This window comes from Helianthus annuus, chromosome 16 (assembly GCF_002127325.2).
Source record: "Helianthus annuus cultivar XRQ/B chromosome 16, HanXRQr2.0-SUNRISE, whole genome shotgun sequence".
Classification (NCBI taxonomy): domain Eukaryota; kingdom Viridiplantae; phylum Streptophyta; class Magnoliopsida; order Asterales; family Asteraceae; genus Helianthus; species Helianthus annuus.
Genome location: NC_035448.2, coordinates 187633086 through 187645342, shown reverse-complemented (window position 1 = coordinate 187645342; position 12257 = coordinate 187633086). Strand labels below are relative to the sequence as shown.

Sequence of the window (12257 nt, the reverse complement as noted above, 5' to 3'; positions counted from 1 at the left end):
GCCGTGCTCACTCAACACGCCCCCGTGCCCAAGATTCTCTTACTGAAAACAGAACCGTGAGATCTCGGCGGTTGGTAATTTCTGACACAAACATGAGTGATAGTAATTCTTTTTACTTTCGGCACTCTTATGGTATGTGGTGTCAATTATGTGGAGGCGCACATGAAGAATTAAAATGTTATTTTCTAAATTATAAGCCCCACTATATAGACCCACCAATTCCTTATAACCTTAAGAGGGGCGAAAGTAAAAATAAGCACTATCTCTCCCTCGAATGCGCCCAGCCAGATATTCTAGGGGAAATGCTCCTTGACGAGTTATTTCAACTAGAAGAACTAATTCTAAATTGGTCAAAAGAACTTAGGAAGGATTTTATTGATCCGCCCCAAGACGATGACCATGAGGAAATGTTGGAACCGCATTCCGACAACCTCGTTGCTCCCGAAAATACCTTCATACCTAGAAAAGACTTGGACGATAGTCGTCCCTGTGCCGATTGTGCCGTGAAGGACTCTCCATCGACTTCGTTCGATGCATACATAGACCTGAGCGATTCGGCATACACCTTCTTTAACGAGAGCCCGGGAAAGGGTTGGACTTGTCCACCTAGAATGAAAACAGGAATCACCCTCACCGACAACCTCTTGCGTTCTCGCCTTAGTATAGGACAATTAAGGTATCTTAGGCACTTTGGGGTTGTTCCAACCAATCAAGAGCCACCCGATACAGGTAAACTCCTTAAAAACTAGACAACTTCATAAAACGAGCCCTCGACACGGGGCCGTGTCCAGCCAACACGCCCCCGTGTTCACCAAAAGATTCCCTTCTGATCAGTACGTCAGAATACGGACAAACTGTGTCAGAATTTCACCTGCACACGGGGCCGTGTCCAACGGGCACGGGGCCGTGTCCAGGATGCTGTCGTTTTCTATAAATGCAGCCAAGAATTCTGCACATTTGGACCAACTTGGGACAAAGATTTGAAGGAATCTTCTCTCAAACTATCCTAGGTAAGTCTAAAAGAAGGTTCCAACAACCCATCTTGTCCTTTCCTCTTCTAGCCATTTCCTTCTTTTTCATCTTTCTCCAAGAACTACCATTAAAAGTTTGAATTCTTCAACCTTTGTGGTAGGAAGCAATGAGTTTTGTTCAAGGAATCTTGGTAAAAACATGTTATGTAACATTGTTTAAAGTTATTAATACCCAAAAAGCCTACATAAATTCATAAAATAATTTAAAACTTCAAGATTCCTTACTTCAAAATTCTGCAGAAAGATGAACACGGGGTCGTGCTCAATGAGCACGGGGCAGTGTCCAGATACTGTTTCATCAAATAAACTATTTTTCGGTTTATTTTTCGTAGAATGTCGAGTGAAAACAGCGAAACATCATCCGTTCATTCATCAAACAGCCGAAGAGGAAGGAGGCCCTCCGTTGAAGCTACACTTGTGCACTATGTGATAGCATTAAGGGAGGCTCTCGACGAAATGACGTCAGTAGAGGAGGTCCTAATTGACCGTATTAACGATCTTACGGTGGGGCTCGAAAGCAGCTTCCAAGAAATTAACCTCTTGCACCAGAGGTTAAATATTCTTGTAGCACCCCCGATGGAACCAGTCCTTCCACAACAGGATTGGAACTTAGCACTCGGGGTTAACAACCCTACCGGGTGGGAAGACTTTCCAGCAGAACCTCCCATGGAACACCCACAAGAGATTCCAGCGGAAATCGAAACTCCTCAAACTAACGCAAATGAGCCCTCCTTTCTCCTTCCAAGGGAGGTGGAGGAGTGGCTCGCCGACATGTGAGGAGGGCCACACCCGGAAGGAGTTTCGAAAAGCCTTATCTAACCAAGATTAATAGCTTCTTGGAAATTTTGCTAATTAAAATAAGACATAGGGCTAGAACTCCATGGTTTAATATCTATGTATTTTCATCTTTAGTTTTTATGAAATGTCTCTCAGTGACGTTGACGATGAATTCTGAGTTTCGGACTTCATCTTCTTCATGCTTTTGTATGTCGGTTTCAATGGCTTGCCTGATCAAGAGAGTTGCTTCATCATTTTCTTTTTCTTTGCAGTAGGCAATTTGATGTCCTGGTTGATTGCAGTGGTAGCATCTTCTTGGTATTGTCTTTGCCATCGATCGTTCACGTTGTTCGTCGGAACAGTGTTTGCACGGAAGAACTGTTGCAGATGTGTAAATTCTTTCTCCTGCATGATCTGCCGTGGCTCTGATACCACATGTTGGCAGCGGAAGTTTGTCTTGAACATCAACATCATATGCAGAACTTGATTCACCATAATCATGTGGTGGATTCATCATGAATCAATCGAACAAACAACACACACTCGAAACGAATAGAAGAATGTTTTGGATATTGTTATGGAATATCTTGGTACCGGTTATGATCCCGGCAAAACGTTTATATACATATAGAGAGAGACGGTTGTTACCGGCGGTTACTTTTGGCGGGAGTAACCACCATTCGAACTGGTGTGTCATGTGTGACATATCCCTCCTCATATTTTCAATACATTCACACATATATAAGTACAGTAAAGTTATAACACATAATACATATAATAAACATAATATAATCAAGTTTATATATTCTAATAAAACTAAGGAACCATTAGACCACTACTTTGACTCATCAATAGTTATGCTAACAAACCCACTAACCTACTAATGATTCACTACATTTAATTAGAATGTTTGAAATACGAGAAGGTGATGAGAATAATTCATATTACAAAACATTCTAATTAATTACTACTGTTGTATCTAAAGAGCACAATTTTTTCTTGTGATAATCCCTTGGTAAACGCGTAAGCAAATTGTTCATGTGTATTGGAAAATTTCGAACTACTATCTTCTTGAGTAATAATTTATTCCATAAAGTGGTATTGTAGTTCTATATGCTTAGACTAGTTATGAAGAACTAGAGTATTCGATCAGAAAATGGGTGACTTGTTGTCATACTTAATTACAGTAGATCCTTGATGTTGTCATCGGCAAAAAGGTATTGTTGGTCAGAACCCTTGGTGAACATTGATAAACACAATGATAAAACACCAGAATTCTGAATGAATAATGATATTGAATGTGATTGCAATAATACACGTGATTATGATGATTATAAATGAAATATACAAACCCTATATATACTAAACGAACAGATACCTTCAACCATCATGTCCCTTGAATGAATCGTCGTGTCTTCTTGTTTGGCGCCCATATCTAATCAACATGTTGCTTCTGATATGTCGCATCCCTTGTAGGGTAAGTTACATATTTTGGTTCTTGTCACAATACACCCTCTTACTATGACACAATATCTAAATACATAATATACATACTATAATTACACTAAGACCCCTATATTTAGTTTATACTCCAATACTCCCCCTTAAACCAAATATAGTTTAAAGAAGGTCTTCAACTTTCAGTAATCATTAACACTAAGGGAAAAAATTAAAAGATATTCTCGTAGTATCTAAATTCTCGGATGTCTTTCCAAAAGAATTACCCGGATTACCGCCAGATCGAGAGGTTGAATTTAGAATTCACCTAATACCAGGAACGACACTGATTGCCAAAGCACTCTATCGATTAGCATCGACAGAGATGCAGGAACTAAAGAAACAGTTGGACGAATTACTAGAGAAAGGTTTCATACAGCCTAGCTCATCGCCATGGGGAGTACCGGTGTTATTTGTCAAGAAGAAGGATGGATCGATGCGTATGTGCATCGATTACCGAGAACTGAATAAGGTTACGATTATAAATCGGTACCCACTACCGAGAATCGATGACCTGTTCGATCAACTTCAAGGAGCTCGATTCTTTTCTAAGATTGATTTACGCTCAGGATATCATTAATTGAAAGTACAGGAAGAGGACATTCCTAAAACTGCTTTCAGAACAAGGTACAATCATTATAAATTTACAGTCATGCCATTTGGTTTAACCAATGCCCCAGCCGCATTTATGGACATGATGAATAGGATATGTAAACCATACCTGGATAAATTTATAATTGTCTTTATAGATAATATTCTAATTTACTCTAAGAGTAAGGAAGATCATGCAGAGAGTTTGCATATACTTCTGACATTGTTGAGAAAAGAAAAGCTTTATGCTAAATTCTCAATATGCGAATTTGGTTGCAAGAAGTACAATTCCTTGGACATCTGGTTAATCATGAAGAAATTCATGTGGATCCCACAAAAATCGAGGCAATTACCAAATGGAAAGTCCCTGAGTCACCAACGGAAGTAAGAAGTTTTCTTGGACTGACAGGATATTATAGACGTTTTATTCAAGATTTTTCTCGAATAGCCATTCCATTAACCAAACTAACTTGCAAATCGTTTAAGTTTGAATGGGGACCAAAACAAGAGGAAGCATTTAGGATTTTGAAACAAAGGTTAACCAACGCACCCATACTCGCTTTGCCTGTAGGAACTGAAGACTTTGTAGTCTATTGTGACGCATCTAAGTTAGGATTTGGATGTGTGCTGATACAACATCAAAAGGTAATAACTTATGCCTCAAGACAGCTTAAGAAATATGAAGAGAATTATACAACTCATGATTTAGAGTTAGGAGCAATAATTTTTGCCCTTAAGATTTGGAGACACTATCTTTATGGTAGTAAGTTCGTTGTATTTACAGATCATAAGAGTTTAAGATATGTTTTTGGGCAAAACGAATTAAATATGAGGCAAAGACGTTAGATGAAAATTCTTAGTGATTATGACTGTGATATCCAGTATCATGCAGGAAAAGCTAATGTAGTAGCTGATGCTTTAAGTCGAAAATGTTATGAAAAACAAAAAAGTGTACGCTCTCTTAAAATAAATCTGCAGATAGATTTAAATGAGCAAATTAGAAAGATACATGAAACAACAATCAAGGACGATGCTGAAGGTTTAAAAGGAATGATTAAGGAATTAGAAAAAGGAACAAATGGAATTTGGAGATTCCATAAGAAAAGAATCTGGATACCTATTCAAGGAAACCTACGAGACCAAATTTTAGAAGAAGCCCATAAGTCTAAGTATACGATGCATCCTGGAAGTGACAGGATGTATCAAGATTTAAGAAAGAATTTCTGGTGGATAGGAATGAAAAAGGATATAGCAAACTATATTGCTAAATATTTAACTTGTTCCCAGGTTAAAGCTGAACATCAGAAACCTTCAGGACTACTACATCAATTGGAGATGCCAATCTGGAAATGGGAATTAATAACAATGGACTTTGTTACCAAATTACCCAAGACACGAAAAGGTAATGATACAATCTGGTTGATTGTAGACAGATTAAGCAAATTTGCTCATTTCTTACCGATGAAGGAAACTTTCAGTATGGAACAGTTAGCCAAGTTATATGTAAATGAAATAGTTTCATTACATGGAATTCTTTTATCTATTATGTCTGACAGAGACAACCGTTTTACTTCTCATTTTTGGACAAGTTTCCAAAAAGCAATGGGAACCAGATTAAATCTAAGCACAACTTATCATCCTCAAACGGACGGACAAAGTGAATGGACAATTCAGACAATGGAAGATATGCTTAGAGTCTGTGTAATTGATTTTGGAGGAAATTAGGATGATCATTTACCTCTGATAGAATTTTCTTACAACAGTTATCATACCAGCATCAATGTTGCACCATTTGAAGCCCTCTATGGACGAAAATGCCGAACCCCAGTATGTTGGGCAGAAATTGGGGAAAAGCAACTGTCAGGACCTGAGATTGTGCAAGAAACATCTGACAAAATTATTCAAGTCAAGGAAGGACTAAAAGCAACACGAGATCATCAAAAGAGTTATGCAGATAACAGACGAAAACTATTGGAATTTCAAATTGGAGACAAGGTACTATTAAAAGTTTCTCCATGGAAAGGAGTAGTCAGATTCGTTAAAAGAGGAAAGCTAAGCCCAAGGTATATTGGACCTTTTGAAATTATCAAATGAATAGGGCCAGTAGCTTATCAGCTACAATTACCAGAAGAAATGGCAGGAATACATGATGTATTTCATGTATGTAACCCCAAGAAATGCTTAGCAAACGAATCCTTAGTAATGCCTGTTCAGGACATAGAGGTAAATGAGAAGCTTAAGTTTGTCGAGAAACCACTTTAGATTGAAGATCAAAAGATCAAGAATCTCAAATACAAGAGATTAGTTCTGGTCAAAGTAAAATGGGATTCAAAAAGAGGACCAGAATACACGTGGGAGTTAGAGTCAGAATTGCAACGGAAGTATCCACACCTATTCTAGTGAATCTCGAGGACGAGATTTAAAACAAGGAGGGGACGATATAACAACCCTCTAAAACACCCTAATTTGACCCATGTACAGATAACCGGACCCGTATAACCTTAGTTTTTATTAAAAACAAATAAAATAATATTTTTATACCACTCGCGGGCCGCGACAGGGAGACCACTGTGTCTCGCGGGGCGCGACATGCCCATGTCGGGCCGAACACCCTGAGCGCCACGTGTCTGGTATCGTGTTAGACCTAGGTGATGAATGGTCAAACCTAGCCACAGCTAGGTTTCTCTCGCAGGCCGCGGGAGAGTGACCACAGTGGGTCGCGGGGCGCGAGCGAGTGCCGAAATCACCTATAAAAGGAGCTTCAGTTCAACTTTCAATCTTTGTTCAAAATTTCTTTCTCTCTGTCCCTATAATAGCCAATAATAGCTCGATATTATACCCCTAAAACACGAAGCTTTGCCCTGTTGTAAGTATTTTAACCCCGATCACTAATTCGTTACCCTACCCGATTGATCTAGGGTCACGTAACGCATGTCGAGGCTCTGCCTCACTAAGTTCATTAGGGTTCTGTCTCGTGTTGTATGGCTAATATGATTTGGGTTATCTTACTAACACGTGTGCATTGTATGTTTTTAATAGAAAATAATCAGAAAAATCAACAGGAAGCTGTAGAAATACATAAGTCTACAAAGTGAGTCGTTCTCTTTTTCTACCAAACTGTGTTACAAAATCTCAAATATTTTCAATTATACTTACAGTGATTGAGTCTTTGTATTCTACAATTGCTGCCGATATGTGGGTTTTTGTATACACTACTAGTCAAGCTTTACTATTGGACAAAGGGTTAGCCAATAGGAATATAACCACAGTCATGGAACTGCCAACATGAAAAATACTGAATGAGTAATTGGGTGGATATAAACATTGTAATCGCTCTCAATACTGTAAAGTTATAAAAGTTTATTTTGATTAAACAGGGATGCACTCGCCAGTATTTTTTGCTGATAAAATCTTTTTAAAACGCGTTTCAGGTAACTTAATGTGAAGCTATAAGAAGCCAGCTTTGGAGCACTGAAGGCTTAAAGAAAGTGGCTATAAAAGTTACCTAAATAAAAGTTTATGTTTTCAGCAACTAGGGTTTATCTTTATAAATGTACTATGAATGAAACATGGGTTTTATCCCATTTGTTTATTATAAAAAAAGTTGTGTTTTGAAACTCTGAAATTTATTTCCTAACTACGATCCTGATGTTCTCATTTCCGCTGCCAAATTAATAAACACCGATACCACTTGAATGGTTCGCGGCTCCCGCTCATGGGGTAGGGGTCGGGGGTTGCGACAGATTCCCACTCTCCTCATTATTTTCTGCGGCATCCAGGTGAAGAGCGAATACGAGTGACACCGATTCAACTTGTACGGGAGGCGAGCTTTTACCTATTATTCCATTGTCGTACCTTCGGGCGGGTGGAGGTCGGGTTTCTGCGCATCTGAGGAGAGCCAAGGGGCTGGCGGCGATCGAGTAGTTGACCTTTGCCACAACACCCGATGTCACGGTGGTTGACACATCATTTCTTTTCGTTAAAAAAAGAAAGATATATATAGATATTATAAGCTAAGTGAATTATATAAACAAAAAATAATATATATTACTATTTTCAGTTACGTAACCATATAATGGATAGAGAATACATTATTTTCATATAGATTAATAAGTTGAATAGATACAAATTGTAATGTTTTTAATAGATTGTGTAATGTTATCTTGCAACGAAGATAGACATTTGTTTAATAAAGAAAATAAAAATAAATATAATTCAGATAAAATTTAATATTAATTTATCATTTATTTAATTAATATAATATAAAAATAAATATAATATCTTAACCTTTTATTTCTGATAAGTAAGCTAAAAAAAGTATGTTAACCTTTCATTTTGCATATTAGCAAGATGAAAAATTTAGAAAAGAAAAAAATGTAAGGGACATTTTAGAATTGCTATTTCAATTCACCCACCACTATTTTTAAAAGTGTTATAATTTTTAGTACAACATTTTTTCCAAAAAAAAAAATATAAATTGAAACATAAAATTGAGTATTTTTTTTATACTTAATTTGAGTCTCATATTTTGTTTTTAATACTTAATAACTTTATTTTGTTATAACAGTAAGAGTATTTTGGTCATTTTACACCTACTTAACTGGATAAACCAACCACCATCCACGCTAGGGACTATCCGAGAACGAATTAATGTGTAAAAGTTGGGAACTATAACTATAATTTTAGATGTGTAGGGACTATGGATGAAAATAAAACAAACCACATGGACTATTCAGGCAATTTTTCTCTAAAGTAAATATGCAATCATAAGAAACTTATTGTAGTTTTTAGTCTACAAGAAAAAAATAAGCTATCTCACAACATGTTTTTTCATGTGGGAAAACAATTAAACATTTTTCTCGTCTTTATTAGAGGTGGCGGGGCCATGCGTTATTATAACGCGTGATGGAATACTAATGCGTTGAACATTAAAAAATCTCATCCCCACCTCCAAGTATAACGAGTTATAGCATCACGGTTTGATGATTCCGTGATTTTTTCAACGCGTGATGATATTATTTTGTAAGGGTAATTGTTGGTTAGGGGAAAATTGTTGGGTGTGGTGGTGAGTGATGACCACCCCCACTAAAAAAGGTTGTGAGTGATGGAAAAATGATTGCTGACATGGCGGAATATGATTGGATATTGCGAGTGATGAAATTTTATCACTAGTGACCACCCCCCTCCCCTTATACATCAATTCAAGATTTGGAAATCAATTATACATTTCTCTATTTGATTATTTGTTCATGCCAAACATGAATTATTTGTACATGGCTAGCGACTAGCTACCAAATTCAGATTACAAGATCTTTATTATATATACAGCAGCAAAAACAAAGAGTTCATCCAATTATGGCTCTAGTTCCGGTTCCCATAATCTTCATATTGAGTCTGCTTCTCCTTCGGCTTCTCCTTACATTTGTTCGTAAAGCATGGTGGACTCCAATCACTATTCAGAAAATGATGAAATCCCAAGGAATCAAAGGACTCCCTTATGAATTCCCTCATGGAAACACTCGGGTTATCGCTGCAATGAGAAGCCAGTCCATGAACGACCCCATGGATAACATGTCACACGATATCTTTCCACGAATTCAGCCGCACGTCTACTCTTGGATCAAGACCTATGGTAAGATTTGCACCATGCATAAGTTGTGTCTGTTTCAAGGGTGTATGTATATATGAGTTTGAAATGTTTTTCAGGGTTGAATTTTATAAACTGGCATGGTCCGGATGCACAGCTTTTCGTTACTGATCCGGAGCTTGTAAAAGAAGTTCTAAACAACCGAGAAGGAGCTTATCCAAAGATGGATATGGTAGGGTATGCAAAGAAGCTTTTAGGCGAATCGCTTATAACAAACGAAGGTGAAAAATGGGCAAAGGTTCGAAAACTAGCCAACCATACTTTCCATGCGGAAAGTTTGAAGGTGGGAATCATTTATTTCAGTTCAAACGTTAGTTAATTTTATGTAATTCGAATAGAAACTTGAATATCTTAAAATCTGTGATGTTACAGAAAATGATTCCTGAGATGAGTAGAAGCATCGAGACGATGCTGGAGAAGTGGAAGGACTTTGAAGGCCAAGAAATCGACGTGCATAAAGAGTTCGGGTTGGTGACAACTGAGGTGATATCAAGAACGGCTTTTGGTAGCAGTTACGTCGAAGGGAAGCATATATTTGAGATGGTGGCGAGATTAACAGCGATAACCGTTAGAAACGTGTACAAGTTACGGTTTCCAGGCATCAGGTAGGATTCAACCGTCCCCATATAAGTAAATGATCGCGTCTTTGAATATGCATATTCGTAACTGATCATTACTGTTTGTGCTTTCAGTTTGATAATGAAGACAAAAGATGAAACTGAAGCGGAGAAGCTTGAAAACGCGATAAAAACGTCGATTCTAGACATTGTGAAGAAAAGAAAGGAGAATATGGATGAAGGGGTTGATGAGAATGGAAGTGATTACCTTGGACAGCTTGTGAAAATGGCTAACGATTCTAACGAAAGCAAGAGGATCACAGTGGAACAAATGATCGATGAACTCAAAACCATATATGGGGCGGGACATCTCACGACCACAAGCTTACTTTCGTGGACGGTTTTCCTTCTAGCGATTAATCAAGAATGGCAAGACAAGTTAAGGGAAGAAGTAGTCGGGTTATTTGGTCAGAAAATCCCGACTTCAGATGGCATCGCAAGATTAAAAATGGTAAGAAAGTGTTTGTTCTAATCGAATGTATATAATCCAGTTTACATGAATATGTTAAGTTCTTGATCAATGCAGATGAACATGGTGATCCATGAGTCACTCAGGCTATACCCCCCTGTGCTTACGGTTACAAGAAAAGTGGAGAGGGATATCAAACTGGGAAACCTTAATCTTCCAGCGGGATTGAATATTTTCATCTCGATTCTTGCACTTCATCACAATTCCGAGATTTGGGGCAAGGATGTTCATTGTTTTAGACCAGAAAGATTCGCAAATGGGGTCGCTAAAGCTACCAAGAACAATGCTGCCGCTTTTGTACCTTTTGGGATGGGACCACGAACTTGTGTTGGCTTGAATTTCACTACAAATGAAGCAAAGATTGCGCTTTCGATGATCTTGCAGCGTTACAAGTTCACCCTTTCAGATAATCATGTTCATTACCCGGCTGATGTGTACATCCTTACTCCTAAAAATGGTGTTCAAGTGATCCTTCAACTTATTTAAAAAATGATTAGTAGTTCTTGCGTGTTAATATCGTTATGTTGTAAGATGTAATCCTGTTGAATTGTTGATATTAAATGATTAATAAGAACTTGTGTGAAGGATTGGTGTTGAAGAGTTTCGTTTTGATTTATCATATGCATTTGCATTTACTTCAACTACAATATGATCACTTTGTAGAAGAGTGAGTCCGAGCGTTAGGGTATCAGCCGCGGCTATTTTAAAGGGTTGTTGCATTGCATTTTGATTTAAACGTTGTTTAGCGAAATTTTGAAAACGACGCAAGATACACCAGTAAAAGGTATATTTAGTCTTCGATGTGTTCAAGTAAATTTATCCATTTAAAATGAAAACTGGCTATCGTGGCCGCTTTAATGCCTTACAATTGATCGGCTAAACAACCTTTACTCCATGACGTTCGATTACTATGAAAACATAACTCACTACATGCCTCATTATTGTTATTATTTTGGTTACTATGAAAAATAAAGCTCAAAAGGTGAAGTTAAACATGCTAAAGCTCAACTGATAAAGCGTGCAAGAGCAAAGCTCAAAGGCCGAATCATAACAAGGTAAAGTTCAATAGTTAAACGACAAAGCTCAAACGCCTAAAAGCTTAAAGGCCGTAGCTACAAGTCAAGGCTAAATAGGAAGAAGTTTAAGACACTAAAGCTCATAGGTCCAAGATCAGAAACAAGCAATAAAAATGCATATTGATAATGACACTGGTACTTATTTACATGTCACTACAATAGATATCGACCGAGTTAAGCGTCAGGGAGTGTTCCTTGGGTTCCAGCGTCGATCACCTTCTAACGAGTTTTTTATGTGTTTCAACTCGACCCTGATTTGAGTGTAGCTATCACTATAATTTAATAAATCATCAAAATCAATGATTGGGTCTAAACAAATACATACAGTCCTTTTTAAGTTTTAACTTACCGAATATCACTATCAAGTTGATGTCAACGCTCATAGCCTTTGGGCGAATAGAAGAGCCGTCGATGAGATTCTCTCTCATGGCAGCAACCATAAGCAAATTATGACACTTAGGAAGCATAGCGCGAGCACACCGAAGGGGTTTTCGTGCACCAATCAATTAAGTAGGAAATTGGTATCTTTGAACAAATGGAACCAAACAAAAG

The 12257-nt window shown here is 37.7% G+C and overlaps 1 protein-coding gene across 1 annotated transcript; it reads left to right on the top strand.

Annotated features, from left to right (window-relative positions):
• The first annotated feature begins 9216 nt into the window (after positions 1–9216).
• Positions 9217–11227, top strand: LOC110918700 (cytochrome P450 CYP749A22). Its single transcript, XM_022162976.2, has 5 exons — positions 9217–9528; positions 9603–9826; positions 9916–10148; positions 10236–10611; positions 10687–11227. The coding sequence occupies exons 1-5, from the start codon at positions 9252–9254 to the stop codon at positions 11113–11115; spliced, it is 1539 nt and encodes a 512-aa protein (XP_022018668.1). The 5' UTR covers positions 9217–9251; the 3' UTR covers positions 11116–11227.
• The last annotated feature ends 1030 nt before the right edge of the window (positions 11228–12257 follow it).